Raw genomic sequence first — 25,363 nt, 5'->3', positions numbered from 1 at the left:
ATTAGTGAAAGGTAGAGTAAAGTGTTAGTACTATCTTTCTCATTTCTCTCATAAAAACCTGATGTTAGTGCAAAATCTTAATAAAGGTGATAAAATTAATTATTGATTGGGGAAATTATTTTCATTTTATATTCATAGCCCTTTACGACAACTTCCCTGAAAAAAGAACAGTAAGAAATTTGGATCTATATCACTCTGTACAAAATGTAGGTAATTTTGAAAGCAGAAAAAAATAAAAACAGCTGAAGATGAAAATGTTACAATGTTTACAGTACATACATGAACTATAGATTCCGAGATTGACATGTTTTATTCATTTGACACAAAAATATAAATTATAAGTAAATATAATTTTCTTTACATATTTAATATTTATTTCATAAGGAAATGACTTTTTACAAATAAAAAATAACGATCCATTCAATCATTTTAAAGGACTTTACCAAGTACTTACTGTAAAATTTAATGTCCGCATGTACAACCGTTTTGTTGGGTCTCATTTTAAGATGTACAAGTACCTAAATTCTGCTTTGAATACCCAAATTTCCTTGTTGAACGATTAAAGAATGTATATTTTTTCAGTCCTCAGAAATGGTATGTTAAAGGTCTGTGACCAATATAGTCTTTAAAACACAAAGAAAAGGACAATTCCATGAGATAAACGACTTCACCTCGTTAAAAACACATGGGTTGTTATTGGAGCGAAACACTAAGTTCTTCTGTGAGCAGGGATCACTTTTGGCTGGTTTATACCTTCCAGTTGTACATACCACTGGCCACAGCAAAAACCGGTGTGTCATTTAAATCTGGGCAACCATATGGACGTCCAGGAGCAGCACATCACTAATCGCAAATGTCTAGATTCTGGGGTGCAAGGGTAATTCAATAGGTCTAGCCTACTGCGGGAGGTAACTGATGGAGTTGGTGGGGTCGTTCTCTAAGTGTCACAGGTTCTTGCTAGCCTCAACAAGGGTGTGCCACCCCTGCCAGCTTTGACTGAACAGGCTGGTTCAGAGCTGGCCTCCCTCTTCTTCCGAAGGGACACGACGAAATTAGTGTGCTAAATTCTTCCTCATTGGTCTCGATCCAGAATATCCTGTTACTTCGAAGCAGCGCAAAGGTCCTTATTAGGCTAGGGAGGGACAAGGACTTCAAAATTAGTGCCCTAATTCTTCCTCGTGGATCTCGATAGGAGGCGGCCCCTACCCCTAACCTTACCCATCCAGAACATCCCATCACTCCGGAAGCGGCGCTAAGGTTCTTACAGGACTAAGTGCAATCTATAAGCTTCTTTTCCCAAGAGAATAAAAAACCTAAATCACCCTCCAAAATACGACAAATCACGTGACTAGATACAGGACATCTTTATGTTGCCACTGTAAAATCACTCGAGCGTTTTGTACTTCTTCGTCTAAATTTTAAAAAAGGACACTCGTTACTAGAAACACTAAAAGACGTAAAAGTGTTTTGGTTAAACATTGGTCTTATGGGGGAATGGTTCAATAGCCGTAGTCAAAGCATACGGCTCGGCAATGCTGTCTCCAGGACTTGCTATTGAAGCCTGACGCTTAGGTTGCCTTGGTAACGTACAAAACGAAGAAATCTCATTATGTTGCATCAAAGACTCCATGAGGTCTAGACCGCTCGTTAATAGCCCACAAACGATGTGCGCGTTCGACTGGAAACCCCAATGTTATCGGACCTGCCGAAGAAGTCACTTATCGATGTGGAATTTTAACAGTTTTCAATGTCCATCCATTCGGGTGACACTCAGGCGGAAGCGAGTAATCAGGACCAGCCGGCATAGTTCAATTGGGACAAGTGAGATTTGGTGCATGCGGGTCTGACTGGCCGCGCAGTAAGGTCACTGCCACGGGGAGGGTGTCAAAACTGTACAGTAGCCGCCATAAAAAGACGAACAACCGACATTGAGTACACAGTCGGGGAACCCTACTCAATGCAACATTCAAGTTGCAAACACGTGGGACCATCATAAAAGACCACGTCATTTTACAAGGGCAACCCACGGTAAGTAAGCAGGAACTTTTCTCTGTGCCTTTCCTCGTACCAAAAGATAGAAATGACCGTTACTTTCAGTTCAATTTTCAAGTTGCAAAAACGAGGGACCGTCATAAAAGACCACGTCATTTTACAAGGACAACTCACGGAAAGTACGCAAGAACCTTTCTCTGTGCCTTTCCTCGTACCAAAATATAAAAAAGTGTGCTAAATTCTGTTCAATTTTCACATTGCACTAAAATGGAGACTATACTTCCAAAGGAATTGAATTGAGAGAGATGTGGAACGTATATTCCATTTCACTGATTTTGCTGGAATAGTAAAAGGTTCCGTGTAATGTAACTGAAATGTTGCCCACTTATATCTAAGACAACTGTAGTGACGCATGACAACATTATTTACACAAACAAATCCATCCCCTCCGAATTCAATAGCACATTTAAAATGTCACCACTATGAAACCCCGTCCGTAATTAAGTAATTATAATTTATTACACGTGACTTCAGTCTTAACGAACAAAACTTTTTTTTTAATATCCAACCAATCACATGGTCTAACCAAACCACCATACCGGACCAACACATTTGTAATGAAAAACACATTGAAATAAAGCAAACACAGATACCGGTATATAAAAAAGATCAATTCCTGCCATTACCATATTAAACGTTCGCGAATGATCGTGAGTGTGGGGGGGGAGGGGGACTGACGAGGAGTCAAACAACATGACGGCATTGACGTGTTTGCTATTCTAAGATCTAAAAAACACATCAGTCAAACTGAAGAGGGTAGGCACGTCATCTTAATAACGTGCTGCCGCCACCTTAGCAGTCTACTGCTGTCAATCGCCGAGACAAGCAAGTCATTATATTGTAAGGATAATTTAATATCCCTCGCTATATTCCAATAGCAGCATTCCGGCTTGATTTCTAAGGTGCACAACTACCGCATGTAAGTCATATAAATTCTGTATTATTTGTTTACTCATACTTATTTTTATTAAAATACGCTTTAGTCGTCGTTTGAGCTTCAATCTTTGCGAAGCTTTAATCTTGAGCTTCAAGCTATTCCATCTTTGAGAAGTTTAAAGTCGCATGAGAAACTGATTTTAATGAATTAGAGCTGTGTGAAATTGTTTATAATATTCTTTAAAAAATACATTTTGGAGTCGCAAAAGAACTTAATCAGGAAAAAAATTGGGGAAGGGGTCCAGACAACTGATATTTTTCCGTAGTGGACAGTGAGTAATATGTAAATAATAATAATAATATACGTTTACTAAAAAATTAATTGAAAAAAATTGAAATTTGGGAGGGGGGGGGGTCCGGACCTCTTAGACTCCCTCGCTGGCTACGTCCTTAATATCGCAAACTTTTCAGATCATAATCGTATTGACGTCGATCAATTTCATGTTAGGAGCCGAATGGAGGCCTCGAGTTATTCTCCATTAAAACAACATCAAACCTCAAGGACTTTCACGCCCTAACTTTTTTTATGGGAGGTGCTTTATTTTAAAAATTCTATTAATATTCACCCAAAAACTTTGAGTTTTCTTGTAAAGTTAATGCTTTTTATATTGAAATTATGAAGGACAAATAGCTCGAGATTTGTTCCTGAAAAGCCAATAAAAGTATAGAAAGATCTCAAAACAAGCGTTTAAAAGTATTAGTTTTTTTAATATATATATATATATATATATATATATATATATATATATATATATATATATATATATATTTAAACAGGACACCTCCCATAATTCTACGTCTAAAAATATAGTCAACATACTTCGTATGGGTATAAATCCAAGATGGCCGCCAATAGAACCGGCTCTGAGTGTAAATTTAGTAATTTGATTTAATTTTCTTAATTCAAGACTAAAAAAAAACTTATTTAAAATAGATGATTAAATGAAATTTAAAATAATCAAAATTGTAAATTTATTAATATATATATATTCACTTGTACATGTTGCAGGTGGAGCTTGTATTGTCTAATGTTACTTAATTGCATTTAAAAACACACGAAACCAACACTTAATAACTTTTAATTTTTGTGATGTCTTTCGATAGCAAGGCAGTACTGATAGTGTGTGTTTTAAATGTAATTAAGTTACTTGTACGCGATTGTGTTTATTAAATTCTCTCCTCTCACTCCTACAAAAAAGAAAAATAGTTCTCTAACCCGAGTTAATAGAGTAGAATAACTTAATCCACATACTACACCACAACACACCTAAGAACATTCTCCTTGTTAACTAAAATACTTGACTGAACTTAGTAGACCTTCGCCAATAAATCAATCGAACCGACTGAACGACAAACACGATCTTCCCTATAGAAACTCATTCGAATTATATTGTGTTCCTTACTTTCGGACCACACACTACGACATATCACGTACGCATATATAAATCCATACCGCGGCGTAACACACGGAAGCCACAGTCGTGTGGTATGGAACCGGAGAAAGTCCAATGTAATTTCTGTTAATTACTGTTATAACAATTCCGTACGACGCTGCTGGCTCCATTGTGTTACCGTGAGGACGTAACCAAACAGAGGGACAGTGGACCCCCAGTCACGCATTCCCTGCAACACTCATTGTCTCTACATCGTGTGGTCATCGGGGGAGAAAGCCACAAATATTCCAATCACACGCGTAATTATTCGGGAAATTGACTTGGGCCATTTTATTTGTTTCTTTGGAACAATCACGCCCGATACGAATAACCTGAAGTCTCTCCGAACAAGAGGTCTCGGGGACGTTCGGTGAACTGAAACGCTGATTTGGCAAAATACGGCATAATAAACAATATAAAAACTATTGTACATTTTAGCATGTAATGTTCATAAGAACAGCCAGTACCAAAATAGTCCGTGACGCGGCATTGCCATATCTCTGCCGTTCCCGTTATGACGTAGCCGTGGTCACTTCTGTCCGTTTTATTTGACATGTCGTGTACAAACAGATGAACGAAACATACGTATATTTGTTTGCGGTAGCATATTATGATGTTTGTTTATTGTAACACATGTTGAGACGGATCAGTAATTTTTCCAACACGTAAAATTGGCAACAGTGTATGGCGCAGAGTATAGAGGGGGGATTGAAATGCAACAGCCGCCAGAGGACTACTTTGGTGCTGACTACTATAGGCATATTGACAAAATTCAAATTGCAATATTTATATAAACCTATAAAACGTATTTTCGTTACAAACCGTATTTCTGAATCCGTTACGAACATGGATAATGTGTTTACTTTATGACACACTGATGTATAAACGATACTCACGAGGATGAGAATTTAGATCAACCAAGTTCAGACTGAATGTCTTTTCTACATTCCAGCCTAAAGCCAAAACATGTAGCCTACGTTGTATTGTGATAATTGAAACTATTAAACATGTCACAGTTTGCACTTTTAATCTGATTAATAGTGAGTTAAATGTGTAAATGTGTGTTCTGGAACAGTTCACGATACAAAAACTGTCGAAAATAAACGCAATGTAATCCTTGGAATATGTCCATAACAATTTTTTGCATTTGTGTAATCATCCTTTCCAAACGCGTCATTTCCATTCATTCCGAAACAATCATTTATTAACAAAACTAAACTACACCCAAATTGGAAGACATTCATAAATTATTTAAAATCATTTATTTTTTAGCTGAGACTTTTATAAACATATGTGTTTTAACACCATTTAATTCGTGAGCCAATGTAAATTCAATAAATTAGACGCATACGTTTTCAAAATTAACTAATGCAATTTATATTGTACAATTTGAAAGCACTGATCCATTCATTTGACAAATTAATGGTCAGTCTGCTGCCTGTTCAGTTATAAATACAAATGTTAACCGTGTGCGATAATTAGCGGACTAACGCAAATAATGTGTTCTCTGCAACACTTCCTGGTGAATGTGTCCGAATACATTTCTGTTGTTGTGCCCGTTTCAAAATTTGGCAAACCCCCCCCCCCCCAAGCGGCCGTACCCGCAACAGAGTTAGCGGAGTGCGCCAACTCCATTCTACGAGTTAGTTGTCCATTAGTACTGCAGTCATTTATAAATGTCCCGAACTCGTTACAAGTTATTTCGAGAACAATTGACGTACTATTGAAAATATCTGCCGTTTAATGTTTAAAATGCGATTACTTTATATGAGTTTTCCGGTATAAATGAATTGCGTAAATATGACATTCGTTCTGAACCGGATTTTAAACGGCATCGCTAATTGTGGGGGGGGGGGTGTTCGAACATTTACCGATTGCTAGTAAGAAACTTCTACAATTAAATTACTTACGCCCTCTGTAATTAAAAACAACTATAAAACGGTTTAAATTCAATTGCATATACAGAGCGTAATGATGTAACTTAGCACAGTTACTGTAAAATCAAAGCCGTAGCCAGCGAGGGGGTCCAAGGGGTCTGTACCTCCCAAATTTTTAATTTTTGCAATTACCTTTTCAGTAAACTATTATTATTAAATAATTCAGTATTACTGACATGTGCTGCTGAAAGATAGTTTTCAACAAAGAAACGAGCCAAGAACTTTTTAAGGAACAAAATGGAGCATTATTCACTGTTCACTACGGGAAAATATCAGTTGTCTGCACCCCCCCCCCAAATTTCTTCTTAGCTACATTCTTGGTTAAAACGTGCACAAAACGTCTAATTTACGTCTGGATTGCCTGCATCTCCTTGAATGTAGTAATCCACGTGTGTTTTATCCACAAGACGTCTTATTTTAAAAGATACATTTGTATGTACCCAAATATTTTTGAATTTTTCTTGTAAATTGTTTACTTTGTGGACATTTGGATGATGAAACAAAACAAGTTTCGAGATTTTTTCAAGGACGAACAATATCAGAATAACTGAAAGATTTTTGGATCTGTAATGATTAAAATGTAACACGTCACATTATTCTGTGACTACTACAATAGGGGTGTAACAGTTTGAGATCTAACATTGTTCTTATAGGGCTAAAGTCCTAATTACATCTAGGACTTCTCCTGGAGGAAGTCCCATTATGAGCATGAGCTGTTGCCAATTAAAATCATGAGACGAGAATAGCGACATGAAAATTAAATATGAAAGACCATTATTATGTTAAACTAAGACTTTGCCCTTTTCAAGGGCCACAGACCTCAGATAAAGAGGGTCATATGGACATAAGGCAATGTTGCTAAAATGAGATCAGACAGATCGTTAGACTTGGATTTACTTCAATTCGCACCCAAAAAAAGGGTAACTAATGGTTAAATATAGATAACTCTGAATAAATACCATTTAAAGTTACATAATGACCCATATTGGACGCTAAAACCTCAACACAAACCTTAAAACGATATACAAACAAACAAAATCACCCCAAGGACTAAGGGTGAAGAATAGTCGTGCTAATGTTCAACAGTGAAATTCCATTAGACCTTGCGTAGTGTTAACATTCAGCACAACACAATCTAACTTTGAACAGTATTACTAAATAAATCGGAAATGTTTCTCCAGAAAATTCAACATTATGGAACTAAAGATTACACGAAAGAACTGTTTTGTGAACTGGAGAAGAAATCGCCAGTTCAAAAATTCGCCAAATCTTACAAACGTTTTTTTTCTTTCTCTATGTGTCACAAAAATTATGTTTTATTTTATTCCTTGGGTGTCATAGGTTAAAGGCATCGTTTATGTTTTATAATCTTTTCCCCTCCTTATATTTATTTATTTTTATATTTATATAGTATGAATTTGAAAAGATCACTGAAACGTAAAAAATTACACGTAATAGAATTGAAGAGATGTGTTTAGCTTTCACACAGTTCCTCCTTTTACAACAGCGAACTCTTAAAACAATAATTAATGATTTTCAATTATTAAGCCAGTTAAACCAATAACAATAGTGAGAAGATAATAGGATTATTAAACACTTTTGAATAATTAATAAGTCACAATTACTTGCTACAATGAGAGTATTATGTAATAGGTGTGCGAAATTGCAATTAGAATATTTTAAGCATATCATAAGACGTTTATATAGACCTTACTGAGATTCTATATTAACGAAGAGCCCAATTAATTAAGTCAGTTAAACGTGGTCGACCTGCTTTTATAGTCTGGGTACTACTTCAGAAGCAACATAAATTTTAATTACTGTACGTTTACATTTAATCCACATTAAAGTTGAGACACTACGGGAAAATAGTTCAACAACACGGAAATAGAGAACATCTGATGCTGAATTAAATAATTACATAATTAATTTTCCTTCCTTCACACTGCTTGGAGAGCGATTAATTAAATCTTACGTAATTAACGTGTTTCACAGTGTAAATCGAGTTGTGTTCTTGTTATAAAGACAGAGAAGTATTTTTGTATTACGCAACTATTACGTGTACAATGAATGTATACTGTTGAATAGTTTTCATTTATGACATGTGCCCATAAGGAATTAATGATAGACAAGTCACAACAGTTATACAATAACACAGGCAATACAAGGTTTGACGTGGTGATAGTAAGTAACCACTAACACAATGACCGAAGAGTAGGTAGGTAATAATGCAACCCCCACACTCGTATGTGGCCTTCAGTCCACAGGTCAAAGGTCAGGTACTACTTTACCTTCCTCTGCCTACAGCCATCCACCTACTTCATCTCCACCCAGGGAATAAATAAATGTATAAAAACCGAGGAGTATACAGGATAACTAGTAAAACCAACAGGAATTTACTGAATTTTCTAACATGTGATCAAAGTAAGAATTTATTTGTTGACTATACAGGATATCTATTAAAACCAACATAAATTTACTGAAGTGGAAGGATCAAAATAAGAATTTATTTTTAGTGTATACAGGATATCTATTAAAACCAACATAAATTTACTGAAGTGGAAGGATCAAAATAAGAATTTATTTTTAGTGTATACAGGATATCTATTAAAACCAACATAAATTTACTGAAGTGGAAGGATCAAAATAAGAATTTATTTTTAGTGTATACAGGATATCTATTAAAACCAACATAAATTTACTGAAGTGGAAGGATCAAAATAAGAATTTATTTTTAGTGTATACAGGATATCTATTACAACCAACATAAATTTACTGAAGTGGAAGGATCAAAATAAGAATTTATTTGTAGAGTATACAGGATATAATATTAAAACCTACAGCAATTTACTGAAATGGAGGGATTTAAATAAGAATTTATTTGTTTTAACAACACACCAAGTTCTTTTTTTTAATTTTAGATTCCTAAAACTTCAAGTAACTTAGGTTAAGTTTGTCCAAATAATACATAATATGTTGCATTATTTAAGGCACAAAATTATATCATGGCAATAAGAAATAAGCACATTGCATCCTGCCTGAGAGGAAGAATTTGAAAAAGAAGAATGTTGACCCATAAAGCACACTCGTAAGAGGTGGTTTACACACACCTCATAGCAATAAAATTTGAATAATTGTTGAAAGACAAACAAAGAAAAAATGCCAACAAGTGAATTAGGAAATCAAAAGTACAAATCACTTTCAGAACAAAATATATGCTTCCAAGTAGAATGCCAGAGTGGAAGATTCTATGCAGAAAATTATATAACCTCTTGAATGAGGAAATGTGAAAATGTGTTGAGAAGAGAAGAACTCATCTGTGAGGGTGAAGAAAGAAAACTGGAAGATGGTGATGATTAGCCTAAGTTAAATATTACTTACCATCTTTGAGATCTGTTTTGAAATTCATAAACATACCATATATATACAAAAAGTACATATAATTTATTATTATATAAGAATTATTTTTATATCACTGTTGTGTGAAGAGATAACAAACTTTTAACCCGAGAAGAATTTTTCCTACCAATTATACTGATAAAAAATTATAATTTGAAAAGTTCCAAAATACTATTCATGCTCTTGTATCACAATTAAGCTTGTACCTCTATTAATAGGTTAGTTTGAGTACACAATACATTTGTTAATTTTACCTCTTTCCCGAGTTTTCTATTCATCTTGCAAACATTTAATGGTTTTACTTTGGATTACAAATAAATTCTCAAATCTCATAGTTATACTAAAACTTACGTCAGGACTGACATAACATTAAAAGCTGTTCTACCTTTGCTTTACCGAACTAGATAAGGATAGGAACTGTTTTTGAAATGTACAATTATACAAATAAATCGAAATAAAATGTCTGTGTACAAATTTAATTTTGAATGCCATGATATATGAAACTCAATCGTACAATTTCAACAACAAAACCTAACCAGGTAACAGTGAGCAACAAAACCACATGGCCTTCGCGAAGGTGGCATTACTGGAGATACAGAGGCGGTTATTAAAACTAATAGACTTTAATAACAGACATTATAAGTCCATTATGCATACATCACAACCGTGAATACATGCTTGTCCCACACTTCCTTGAGTCATCGTACACTTTGTAACTACATAACCAGTTAAATTATATTTTCACTGACATTTTAATTGTACCTCGTGTTAGTAGTTACCTTAGTTCAATTATTTGTTTAATTCCATCTTAAAAAAATCAAAAATCAAACTTAATTGACAGCAAATCCTGTTAAAACTCAAAGCTGTGCGATTTTTTTTAAGATTCATACTTTTAGAGGAGACTGTACTGGTGGCATATTGAAATTTTTATCTTTGGAACCAATACTAAGTAGTTTACTTTATGGTTATAGAATCTAGTGTGATGTCTCATTTCAAACATATGAGCCATAAACGCAACAGTGAATTTTATATATATATATATGCAGTGAAAGATCCGGGTTCGACTCCCGGCGGAGCAAGTACTTTTTGTGATTCAATGTTTATTGAAATTAAATAAGGCTATTGCCATTTATACAATTTAATGTAAATAAAAGTCGTTTGACAGGTATTTGGTCTTCCGATCATATGTTAGTTTGCTTATTTAAACGCATATGTGACAGATACGGCCAAATACAAAATAATTGAATCGGAAAAAGTAAGCGCTCTGTGGTGTAATGGTAGCACATTCACCCGGCAAGTGAGAGATCCGGGTTCAGACTCCCGGCGGAGCAAGTACCTTTTGTGATTCAATGTTTATTGAAATTATATATATATATATATATATATATATATATATTATATATATATATATATACACAGCTTTTGAACAAAATAACTTTGAAGTTTCTTTATTAAAATGCTCAATTATTAGAAAAAGTATTGAAACGAAAAATATATAAATAAGTAAATTATATGTACTAGGGCATACAATTTATATTCCTTTCACTTGGGCCGACACACTACATTCTACAATTGTACTCAATGAAATAAGATGGTTTATGGCCCTTAAAGGACAACACCTCTTGTAAATATAGATTCCAAGGCAAATTGTGAAAAAAGTGTCCCTGATAGAAAAGATGAAGACTTTACACTAACTTAATTACAAAATAACCTGTTCACCACACATCGCCCAAATACATCTTTCTACAACCTACTTAGCTATTTATGAATTCAGTAGTTGTAGTAACATTACTAGTATTAATTCTTGTTATAAGCTATTTAGTATAAGGCATAAATTTTAACATATGAACGATTATTTTAACTATGTTACAGAATATCTACAAAAAGAAGTAGCTCCACAACTATATTATTGAGTTGATTGTGCTGATAAACGAAAGTAAACAGAACTATCAAGAACCTATTACAAAAGATATTTCACGAGTAAAGACAAACTGAGTGCTACCATTATCGGGATTGTGTAAGCCATCAACAGCCACTTTTCCTAATTACATCCCTTCAACAATATTGATCTATCTGTTGTGTAGCTAAGCACGCTCACCTCATTCACCACCTCTGACTAAATATTCATACAGGTGCACAAGAACTAACTTGATTCATGATAAACAAGAGTAAACAGAACTATCAAGAACCTATTACAAAAAATATTCAATGAGTAAAGGCAAACTGAGTGCTACCATTATCGGGATTGTGTAAGCCATCAACAGCCACTTTTCCTAATTACATCCCTTCAACAATATTGATCTATCTGTTGTGTAGCCAAGCACGCTCACCTCATTCACCACCTCTGACTAAATATTCATACAGGTGCACAAGAACTAACTTGATTCATGATAAACAAGAGTAAACAGAACTATCAAGAACCTATTACAAAAAATATTCAATGAGTAAAGGCAAACTGAGTGCTACCATTATCGGGATTGTGTAAGCCATCAACAGCCACTTTTCCTAATTACATCCCTTCAACAATATTGATCTATCTGTTGTGTAGCCAAGCACGCTCACCTCATTCACCACCTCTGACTAAATATTCATACAGGTGGACAAGAACTAACTTGATTCATGATAAACAAGAGTAAACAGAACTATCAAGAACCTATTACAAAAAATATTCAATGAGTAAAGGCAAACTGAGTGCTACCATTATCGGGATTGTGTAAGCCATCAACAGCCACTTTTCCTAATTACATCCCTTCAACAATATTGATCTATCTGTTGTGTAGCTAAGCACGCTCACCTCATTCACCACCTCTGACTAAATATTCATACAGGTGGACAAGAACTAACTTGATTCATGATAAACAAGAGTAAACAGAACTATCAAGAACCTATTACAAAAAATATTCAATGAGTAAAGGCAAACTGAGTGCTACCATTATCGGGATTGTGTAAGCCATCAACAGCCACTTTTCCTAATTACATCCCTTCGACAATATTGATCTATCTGTTGTGTAGCCAAGCACGCTCACCTCATTCACCACCTCTGACTAAATATTCATACAGGTGGACAAGAACTAACTTGATTCATGATAAACAAGAGTAAACAGAACTATCAAGAACCTATTACAAAAAATATTCAATGAGTAAAGGCAAACTGAGTGCTACCATTATCGGGATTGTGTAAGCCATCAACAGCCCACTTTTTCTAATTACATCCCTTCGACAATATTGATCTATCTGTTGTGTAGCCAAGCACGCTCACCTCATTCACCACCTCTGACTAAATATTCATACAGGTGCACAAGAACTAACTTTATTCATGACAAAAAAGAATAAACAGTACTAGTGTTGCAAAGCATAGGATTTGTTTAATAATCCAATATTGATGTACGCTTTATTCCAAAATTATTTTAGTACTTGTGTAAACATGTTTAAGGCTAAAAGTCACAACAGTGCACAATGCATTATCTATGAGCCACCCGACAGTGCTAACATTGCGTTAAGCGTGGTTGGTCAATGTTAACCGCAAACATCATGTCATTCATAATACTTCTCAATGTGATGTAATGTAGAAATAAAATCGAAAACAGCACTATTAATTCATGCACATGCCGTCTTTATTTTTAATATCTTAAAACTCATCTGTTGAAGTAATTGTTTGACTTTGTCAAATTTTTGGAGCTTTTCAATTGGGGAAAAAGAACACAATTTTTGTACCCATATTTTTTTCCTAAAAAGCAAATGTGAAATTTGTTGTGTTGTACGTTTTATTTGTAATAAAGTTGTCTTTATTTTGTATATTTTAGATTGTTATTTGAGTGCGTTTAGTAAAGAGCTATGCTGCACTAAATGTGTAAAAAGTGAAGAAAAAGAGCATTTTTAATAGTTAATAACTTTTTAACATGGAGCAGTAAGTTATTTTAATTACTATTTTCTTATTCTATAGTCTCTGCTGAAAATAACAATATATAATATGTTGCGCTTTGTTAATTTTTATTTACTCAATATTTACTTTCAAAATATGCTTGCAAAACTGCTAAAGGATGTGTAGCACCACAAGTCAGTACTTTGAGAGTTAAAACCGTTTCTACCAACAATGTGCTTAATAGGTTCTCACACCAACAATACAACCAGCTGACTTGCAGCACCTTGTGATGTAACCTGAGGGAGGGGGGTCAACATTATCTGGAGGCTATCCACGGGGATAATCGGAGGACAATGTGTTCAATCAGACTAACAGAATGAGTGGCCCAGATAAAACTGTGGCGGCAGAGAAAGCGAGGCTTGTGGCACTGGCCTTGCGTCTCTGTCACTGCCTCCATCATTGGTCAACATTCATCACATTTCAGACCACCGTGGCGAGGTTATGACAAGGGAGGAGTCACAAGACTGTCGTAACAGGCAAAACTGTAATAAGTACAACAGTCTTTGTTCTTGCTCTATTACGGATAAAACTTCATGAGAACAATACATTTTAAATATATAGCAGGGACAAGGTCGAAGAGGACATTTGAACTTAACAGACTGAGGTGAGACAGTGAAACTTAACAGTGGTTATGGATCGAAAGATATATAAAGATTGGGATTTGCATTACAATTTTTGAAAATAAAAAAATTCATGTATAAAGTACTCATGTTAAGAGACTGACTAAAACTAATTAAGGTGGACAGAGCCAAGTGGAACTTCCATCAGGAAATTCCAACTTTGCTGTAGTGGAAGGCTGCTTTAATCCAATTTCCAATGGCAATATTACTTACTCGCCACCATTCTGAGAATACATCATGTAATGCAACATTGCGCCAATTTCATACTATTATCTACTTTTATTGTCAAGAATATTACTGCAGCAAAAAAGACAGAACCAAATTATCAAAAGGTTGGCAGTCGATGATAGTTGCTTCGATCAATCACCCCTACTCCCCTTCTGTACACCCTTATGAGGAGATGTGTATTATTAACAATTTTTCTTTAAATCTGTTAACTAGGAATGTGTTTTCACAGCAAGTGTGAAATATTTCAAGACTAAACTGTGATAACAATGAATGTTTTGTTGTGGTTTTAACTCAGAAACTTTAGATAATATTCATGACATCTAAGGCCGATGTAATGCAACAGTTTTAAAATGAACTGTTTCTAATCAAAGAAACATTTATAAACTTTAAAGAATTCACCAATATTGCACAACTGTCCTTTAATATTCAGGTGGCTACGCATCACAAAATTGCTAACCTCAAACAAGAAGTTGCTGAAAATAACAACCACAATCCACAATTTTCCCAAACAAACACAAACTGCAAATTGTCAAAGCCAAAACTTGTAACTATTATCGTGTGACTGTGAAGGTGAAATGAGTGACAAGACAATGCTAATTTACAGCAGAAGCTAAGTGATTGTTCCCATGACAGCCTGGTTATCACAGTATACCAGTGATGGGAGCCAACCCAGTGAGCTTCCTCTCACCCTAGATTTAGCACGGTGTATGCAATATCATATTCAGAGCCTATAATAATAATTGCTGTAACATAATAAATGGCTTAACTCTTGAGAACCACAGACTAACTGCTCTATAACAGGTTCACTACCGACAGGCACAGTAGTGGTGTGTGATGACACTCTAATAGATACAATGAGTCTCCAGAAGCTAAAGTGTAACTAAGCTTTACACTCATCCAGATGTACCAATGAAGCTAATCAAGTTTGTTTTAAATTCTTTTCATTCAAGATGTAAAAGGAAACACACTGTGATGATAAAAAATCTAATGTTGATTCTTAGTAGAAATTTCATTTGAGATCATTTAATATATAACAGTTAAAAAACATATTAAACAATTAAATGATTAACATACAATTTATATTATTTATTGTCCATAAGATGCTTGGAATATGGCATGATCTGGATATATAGAACATCATTTATTTAAAAGTTACATGAGATTAAATTTAAGTTTCGGTATAACGAAATTAAGCAATTAATTATTTTGTATGAAGACCATAAGGATGTTCGGGTAAAAATTATGTATGTATATCTTTTAATTTTTAACATTTTAAAATTTTTTAATGTGATTTTTACGTAAAATAATAAACTGAAACTTCTAGACTCAAAATATTTCTACATTTTCTAGAATTCTCAAGGAACATGGAAATTATTACCACAATTAATAAAAATTGTTGTAATCAACATCTGATCAATTAAATTACTCATATATCACATACCTGATTTTCAAAAGATGTAGTGAGCAGATGGCGTTGTAACTCCACAACATTTTTCTCCTTCAGGATGGCTGCAGTCTTATCTTTGTCTGGAAGAACACCTTTGGCACCTTTGATTTTGTTGGAAGGAGAGCTGACCACCCCATCCAGGGTTCCCAGCTTACCATGCACATGAACACACTTGGAATCACTTGCGTTCAATCTTTCAGACACTGGATTTGAACTACCACTGCATGAAAACCGTGGGGATAACATAAACACTTTATCTGATTTTGGAGTAGAAAACTTTGGGGAATCATCAATTTTCAAACCGTCCTCGGAATCACTATAATCTGCTGATTTCAAGACAGTTAACTCCTTGCTTGTCCTTTTGAGCCGATTGGGATGTTCCTCTCGCTGTTTAAGTCTTTGGAATTCCTTAATACCTGGACTGTCGTCGGCACTTGACACAGTCTCTTCATTGGACAACGACCTCTTGACCGGAGTAAAATGAGATCCTGTCCCAACAAATTGACTAGATCCTAATTTTTGAATTCCTTTACTATGTACAGCTAAAGGAGAAATAAGAGCTTTACTTAATTTATTATCTGATCTACTGACAAACTGAGAATGCAAATCGTGGATTCTACTATTAAGTTCAGTTTTTGTGTGAATAGCCGCTCTCAATTGATCTTCTAAATCACGTTTCTCTGCAGTTAGAGCTCCCATTTCGGCAAGGAGCTGGTTGGTCTGAGCGAGGTTGGCAAGATTTTCAGCTTCCATTTCAGTGACCCTATCCAACAACATATCCCTCTCCCTGCGCAAACCCTCCACTTCCACTTCATACACCCCATCACATCTAGTCCGTGGCGGTTCCCTTCCTCTTCTAAGATCCTCTAAACTCTTGGATCGTCTCTCCTGCACATCGTCTTTCTTATCAAACTTCTCCTGAAGATGTTCGACCTCTAGTCGCAGTTTGGTGCCTTTACGGTGGATGAGCTCCAGCAGCGTCCACAGTTCATCCTCCGCCTCCTGATCTTGGTCCGTTTTCCTGACGGTGGTGGTGGTAGTGGTAGAGGTGGAACAGTGCTCTTTGCTCTCTGTACAGAAGCCAGAGTCCTGTACTGCGCTGCTGCCAGTGCTGCTGCCACTATTCCCTGCCTCACTGCGCCCAGCCTTGCCGTGACTGTTGCTGCGACTGCGGGGCACCAGGGACGTCTCCTGCTCCCGCAGCTTACGCCGCACACGGATGCCCGGTTCCCAGTCCCGTTTGCTATTCTGCAGTGACGCTGTCCCGTGCCGTGCAATAGGGGTGGATGGCTCCGTCTTGGTCCGCAGGTGAGGGAACGTTTCCATAACCAGGTCCCGGAATTCCAGTAATGCTGTGACCTCATTCTGTAGCTCCTGGAACAAACACATATACCTCTATACATTTTACCACCAGATATTAAAACAAAGTGCGATTAAAACATTGTTATAAAAACATATGGTGTAATTACATTGATGAAACTATCAATATGAAATTACTAATAGTGTTTGTTACCTGTAGGGCTGCAATGGACTTGGCCTGTTCGTTGATGAGGTAATGGAAGGGGGCAACTGTGGTGACGGTAGTAGGGGCTGAACTTGATGCTACGATGGTATGCTCTGTCTCCATCCCCTGTAGACAAACTTCACTCAGACCCCTCTCCTGAAACAAACAAGTGACATTTAGTCTCTTAATCTTTAGTTGATAGAGATTTCGGAGCTCAAATATATGGAGGCTTATTGATAAAATTTCAATCATAATTTTTTATTCCTAAACTCGACGTTTACTTAGAAGAGAAATGACGAAGCAGTCAATAAAAGGTATTTATTTTAAAGGATTTAAGGTTTAGTTATTTTTTATAAGATTAGGTTCAATCAACTTGAGCAAACTTTTTATCACAATTACTTTACAACAATGAACAATTAGTTGTTTAAAGTACACCAAAATCATCAGGGAGTAGCTAGAATTTGCATTGGTGATGAGACTGAGAGCAAATTCAACTTCTGACTCTGACGACTTTTATCATGCATGAATGTACTATTCATGTAGCACAACATAGATTTATTCTGTTCTTGTGGAAATTTTTGGTTTTAATATAACAGACATTTTTATTTCTTCCACAATTTTAATTTATTTTAAAAGTGCTTTTGCTGGTTAAACCTTTTAAAATAAATAAATGTCTTTTATATTAAAATCTGGCGACTTCCATCAGGTATACAAAGCAGAAAATGAAACTTTTTGGTCACAAAAAAATGTTATAAACATTTTATTGTTTCAACATTATAATACAAACTCGTTTTTGAAATAAAGTTGTTACGTAAGAATGTTTTAACTTAGGAAAACTATTGAATAAATGAATGAATAAATGAATAAATGATTTATTTCCATATAAATAAGGTAAATATAAAATACATGTAATAAATGGAAATAATGTTGGCCTGTTACTAGTATATGGCCAACATGAGTTCAGTATTTTTTACAAAACATTATAAAGCTCGAGCACGCCTGCATTACTATAAATACAATTTATTACAAATGAAAAAAAAAAAAATGAAAAAAAAAAATAAAAAAAAGCATCTACGCATCTACTTGAAAATGTTGGGTGTCATTCCATAGCAACAATATTAGACCTATGTTAAATTTTGGTGGAACATGAACGGACACCGAAGCATAGACTCACTCACACGGCACACACTTCTAGCCCCCAGTCCCCGAGAGGCTAAATTATACAATGTATACATCATTCCTGATTTTCATTTTAACAAATGAAACCGCCCTCAGTCAGTAATAAAATAACAGTGAGTAAAAATTTAACAAATTAAAATATATTTTGTCTTTTAAAATTTATCTAAAACATTATGAGTTACAAATAGATTTTTACAGAAGATCCACATTTATTTCTTTGCTCCATTAAACGAGTAATATCCTTAAAAACAGCTGCATTTAAAAAGAGTCCCAGTGGTAAAAAATTAATAATCAGACTTCAGAAAGACCACAGAAGCAACCACAACATCGATTACTACAATGTCACTTGTGACAGGCACAAGAGAGCAGGAGTTGACTGTTGTGTACACAAAGGTGAGTGGAGAGCAGAGCTCGGCTTTGTGTTAACACCTGGGCTTGGTCTCCGATGTACAGCTGCTAGCTGCTAAATGCTAATGTGCACTTAAACCCTGATCCTGGCTGGCTTCACTGCACCTCCTCATGCTAATTACGCATAAAACCTTAACACACATTTTATTGGATTTTCTAGGAGTCTTTTGAAAAGACAAATATGGTAAATACTTCCACAAAAATAAAACAACTGGCAAAGATTAAGACCTACAATGAAAAATATTTAGGTAATTAAGGCGATCTCCAAAACAATTTAAAAAAATAAAAGAATAAGCAATTATGAGACACATCAGAATATGCTAGCCCAGAGCACAGTTAGAAAAAAATATTAAGATATAAAATAATATATTTTAAATGAACTAAAGACTTTTTTGTAACATTCATAATTACTCCACTCATAAAATACCAAATAGAACGAAAATGTTACGTATAAGTATATTATTTCCCTCAATTGTTCTAAAAAGAGCATTGAATTAACTGTGATCTTCAAGTGTATGTGAAGTACTCCAGATTTGGTAATATACTTATTAACTTGATTGGAAAATGTATGAAATGCTTTGAAGTTTGATCGAAACCCCAAAACTCCTAATGTCTTTGCCAAATGCCCTATAAATGACTTAATATGATATCCAGCGACTGGCATGATGCCTGCATGAATTTAGATTTTTGTATGGATGGTAACAGCTCATCAAACTAATAGGTATATGTCTGCCCTTTGACTTGATATATATATATATAATATATTCCCTCGGTTTCAAATACTGACAATTGAGACTTAGGCCTTGATAGTGTGACAATCTAAAATTAATTCCTCCCCCACAGTAGTTCATTTTGCTGATGATTTGGAAATTACTCATTTGGTTTCTTTCCCACGACTTAAGATTTAGAAGCCTGGAGAGTTACCCAACTAATATCTCTCTTCACAATAATGCTAATATTTGACCTCATTACTTAGTTGGCCAGTTTGTATGTAGTGATCGCCATATTATTATGCTAGAGAGTGCCTAAAACCCATCACATAACTTGAACCTTTATTTTCGTATTTCTTACAGATGTTACTTTTACTTGACTTGAGAAAAAACCGGTCACACACCTTATGAGCGGTTGTTACAGGCAGTCAGTTAAGGGGATTCACCACTGAAAACATACTTTTTTTTTAATACACAATAAAAATAGCTTAACCATTTTTTTTCTAGTGTGTAGTAGGCTAACAAAAAATACAAAAATATAAAACGGCAAAATAGTTGTCACATACAGCCTACAGCGAATAAAAACTTTGTTTTTGTTTTCGCGTTTTTCAGACCATATTTAAAATTGATATATCTAAGAAACTTTCCAACATATTGCACTACTCATGGTCTAATTTTGAAGATATGGATCTATTCTAAATATTTAGGTAGATTTATCATGGTAGCATTAGTAGTTTTAATAAAATAATTTAGTAAACTTTAGACTTTAAAAAAAACAAACATGCATATATATATAAAATTATGTTTCTATTCATCATATATACCTAAAAATCTAATTCTACCTAAATATTTAGAAAAAGACTACTTAATATGTGGTAAAAATATGAACTTTCTATCTCAATTAGTTCCCAAGATATATCGATTTTTGTCTGAAAATTGATCGAAATTCAAACTTTCGGAAAACTGCAATAGAAAGTAGACGTAGGTTCAACACTAATATATCACGTATATTTTTTACTTTATGGTTCTGAAATAAATTTACACAATATATTAGGTCAAAAGGTTGTATTATACATCAATATTAGGTCATATTATTATGTCAGTGTTCAATAAAATATACATATATATACATTGTAAAATAAAACAGAGTTCGGTCGGTGACGTAGGTTGCAGGTTGCACCTCTTACCGCTTTGCAATATTGTCCTTATTTCTTCTAGCAACATTTTTTTTGTATTCTTGACTCTTCCCATATTTTATGGCATAAAAATGAACTAAACTTCACTCAAAACAAACAGCCTGAAACTCGACAGTAGAATGACAGATGACAGAACACAAATTGTTTTGTTTTTATTCTATTACTACTTCTTCTTCTTCTTCTTCTTCAGCATAGAGTAATGAAAATAAAACAGTACAATGATTGATATGCGTATTAAACTAGATTTAAATATCTGGTTTACATATTTATAATGAAGTATATAAAAGAAAGTATGTTCTTCTATAAAACTGACGTAATAATACCAAGCTTTGGTGTTCTGCAACAAAGTTTTGAAAAAATATTATGTTTACATTTTTGACTTTTAAACGAACATATAATAAGCACTATAAATCAATTTTTGTGCGTTCCACAAATATATTTGTGTTAATAAATTCAAAAATATATATTAATTAAACACTCTTGCCTATTATTTAATTTTTTTAGTTGATTTATAAATCAATATATTATCACCAAGGAAATAAAATAATAACAGCACTCAAGAAGGACATAAAATAGAAAACTGTTGCGAGCAGAAGCTCAACACAAGAATGGATCTGAAGACTCAGACTCATTAGCTCCATGCTCCAGGGGCTTAGCTCTTTATATTATTAATGGAACACCTCTCTTGAATTATCCAACATCCACTTTAAGCCTTCCCACCTTAAATTATTCTTTTACATGTCAGTCTTTTGTCCACACTTTTTGTGCTAAACTCTTTACAGCAAAAATATGATTGTGCATATGAAGTGTTATAATTTCAGTAACCAACTTACATACATATATATATATATATATATATATATATATATATATATATATACCTTTAATTGGAAATATCTTAACTGCCAACTTGAAAGCCAGTGTAATAAAACAACCTTGAATTTCCCTGCAGAAGAACAATACTGCACTTTAAACAATTTTTTTCTGAGACAACTATAAATTAAAAATAACATTTTCCATACAGCCATCTTTGGCACTCAAAGCTACCCAATGAATAATATGTAACATTATCCCCGGGTTCTATATAAGTGCACTCTTAATATTGCCTATTGTGGGCATTGCATATAAGGAAGGATATCCGTTTTCGCTCTTGGTAGAGAGCACCCCTCACTACAAATACTGCCTCAAAAGCAAACCCACACTACGTGACCAAGACCACAATACCGCGGCACTCCATCGCTTACACCGAGCTATTAATGGATGCGCAAAAACTCCATTAGACTCTGGCCGAGACAGCAACCTTGCGGCATACCACAGTCCGACACAAATGAACACCGGCGTTTACAGTTACAGCTCACGACAGCACACCAAACCGCGGGGCCAAGTGGAAGCAGCGGGAAGGTCAGGGATAGTTTCCCGCACCCGGACCGGTTTGTCTGCCGATATTTGGAGTATTGTGATGATAGAAAGTGGCATACATTCCTAGCGCACCTGCCGCCGGTAGCTATGCACTTGTCTAACCGACTTATCACAACCTGCCATTCGTTCCCTAACCGATTTATCACAACCTGCCATTCGTTCCCTAACCGACTTATCACAACCTGCCACTCGTTCCCTAACCGACTTATCACAACCTACAATTCGTTCCCTAACCGACTTATCACAACCTGCCATTCGTTCCCTCACCGACTTATCACAACCTGCCATTCGTTCCCTCACCGACTTATCACAACCTGCCATTCATTCCCTAACCGACTTATCACAACTTATCATTCGTTCCCTCACCGACATATCACAACTTGTCATTCGTTCTCTAACCGACTTATCAAAATCTGCCATTCGTTCTCTAACCAACTTATCACAACCTGCCATTCGTTCCCTAACCGAATTATCACAACCTGTCATTCATTCCCTAACCGAATTATCACAACCTATCATTCATTCCCTAACCGGCTTATCTAAACCTGCCATTCGATTCTGAATACAGCTCTTGATTATTGTATTTCAATACTATTAGTCCTAGCGAATGAATGAATACTGTAGGTTTGAATTCGATTCCTCCAGAGAAATTGTATTCATTCCAAAAGTATTCGAATTAACTTTGAGGTATTCTAATATGTGAATACCCGGGCTGTATTCGAATACTATTCGATTCTCCCATCACTAGCTTCTGCCTTGCTGCTGCATCAAGCAGGCCAGTGCTATGGAAATACCGCTATCTTAATAGTACGGATCCCAAACACAACCCTTCTCAACTGCCGAGTTTGTACATCTGCTAGGTCTCTTATGTGAGACTCCACCATTTCTTGTGGTGCCATAATCGTTGTAAAACTGACCGCGTTTACTGACTTAAAAGAAACCCTATAAAATGTTGACTATAAAGAGTATAACTAAGTCGAAGCAAGCATAAAGCGGGAACAGATGGTTGTAATAACCGGCCATAAAATTAAAATTCTATATCAAATCCAGTTTTTCTTGTAACACCATTGTTGGTTGGAGACAAACTAGCAAATCTAGGCCAGGTTTAGTCACACCGATTCTGTCATGCGGCATAAAGTAGTGCAATCTAGAATAATTATGAGTGTTTAGTTTATTATCTCGATTTATGGACCACGAAATCGCTCGGTCACATTATCGGTACATAGAAGAATCAACAGCTCCTGACCGCACTTGTGTCTAGAGATTGTGTCGCTGTCACGTGACCTATGTAATATGTCTGGAACCTTAAGAACCCCAAAGGATTAGAGGACAATCATACGGTAATTCGGTTTGTTCCTATCGTTTGCATTAAAATTTACAGTAGATAGATTGCTGCTGACAGTTTCATCAGTGATGACCAAAAATACAGTCCTACAAGTATTCAGTTAGTAAACGAGAACATTAGGTACACCCTTCAATTAAAAAAGAAAGTGTATTTTATACTAAGTAAAGAACAATTCGAAAAGATTTTGATATTTATAGAGAATGATATTAAGAGGGAAACACGAATAACAAGGAGAGAACGGCTTGCTGTATGCTTGGGGAGGGCTTTTTCAAAACTATCAAGAATCAGCAACGTCCAAAAGGTATTTTTAAGTTAATTTCGGAAAAACCATAACTTAACAATTTTAAAATTTATATTTTGCTTTCTACAATAAAAGACAAAAAATGTATTATCACATAGTTTAGTATTTAATTTATTAAAGCTTTTTCATCATGTATAAAAAACTGTAAACATTGAAAATATTGAAAAAATAATTCAAAACCTAGTAACTATTAACAAAGAAGTATTTTCTTGTCTATATGACAATACAGACAACACGCGGTCTGAATCAAGGTTGGGACACACATAACCGCACCGTGCCCAACACGTGAGTCGGCCGAGTATCGTGCGGGCTCGGCTCGGTTACCGTGAGGCCACACATTTCCGTATGCAGTCCGAGCGCAACAATCTCACTGTTTGTACTTGAGCATGTTCTTTTGAATTCGAAGCGACAGATACTTAAAAAATATTCGGAAGATTAAGTATTGCTTGAGATAATTGTTAATTTCATTGTTGTTATTTTTATTAATCGCTGTGGTGAATGAAATATTGCAATGCTACAGTAAAGCTTCGTACAATCAGCTAGTATGTAAAATTTGTAAATATCTTTATCTTGGTTATATTTTTTATCCCTATAATCTTGTTCATTGTGTTTCATTGCAGTGAATTTTGGTCAAATACACTATAAACAGTATATTTGGTGTGTTTTTTGTATTAAACCCAAAAGCTATAGAGTTTGCCATGTTGCAATATTTGTAAAATATATACTGGAGAACATACATACAAAAAACAGATTTTACAAAATGTTTTTCTTTTATAGCTCCGAGGACAATAATTTATAATTATAATTATAATTATAATTATTTTCATTGTGTTTCATTGCAGTGAATTTCGGTCAAATACACTATAAAACAGTGTATTTGGTGTTTTTTGTATTAAACCCAAGAGCTATAGTGTGATGCCAGAGAGTTTGCCATGTTGCAAGCCCGTTTATAATAATTTGTAAAACATAGTAAATATTTGTAAATATATACTGGAGAACATACAAAAAACAAATTTTACAAAATTATTTCTTTTATAGCTCCGAGGACAAATAATTTATTGCCAGAATTAGTCAAAAATAGTAGAAACATAAATATATTTTCTAAAAAAATTAGAGTATGGTTGATTGGTCAAAATTATATTAAGTATATGTTTAAGATAATAAATTAGTGTATGATTTCTTGTCTGCTAAGTTATAATAATATTTAAGTTAGAACATTATAAAATAATTATTTATAATATAATATTTAATGTTACATGTGTAAAGCCTAATATTTGAATTGTAAATCATGCATAAATCCTTTTTGTTTAATACAGCACAATAGTTA

General features: G+C 34.7%; 1 protein-coding gene across 5 annotated transcripts in view; it reads right to left on the bottom strand.

Annotated features, from left to right (window-relative positions):
• LOC124358976 overlaps window positions 1-25,363 on the bottom strand; it is a 200,632-nt gene that overhangs the window by 36,677 nt on the left and 138,592 nt on the right. For all 5 annotated transcript variants that reach the window (XM_046811265.1, XM_046811270.1, XM_046811267.1 and 2 more), the window contains 2 exons: window positions 17,488-17,634; window positions 15,969-17,348 (listed from right to left, as the gene is read on the bottom strand). In XM_046811265.1, the coding sequence (XP_046667221.1) occupies window positions 15,969-17,348; window positions 17,488-17,634 (1,527 nt within the window). The remainder of the gene's footprint in view (window positions 1-15,968; window positions 17,349-17,487; window positions 17,635-25,363) is intronic.

Source organism: Homalodisca vitripennis, chromosome 4 (assembly GCF_021130785.1).
Source record: "Homalodisca vitripennis isolate AUS2020 chromosome 4, UT_GWSS_2.1, whole genome shotgun sequence".
In the NCBI taxonomy this organism is placed as follows: Eukaryota; Metazoa; Arthropoda; class Insecta; order Hemiptera; family Cicadellidae; genus Homalodisca; species Homalodisca vitripennis.
Note: the sequence above shows the minus strand (reverse complement) of the source record. Positions and strands in the feature narration are given on the sequence as shown.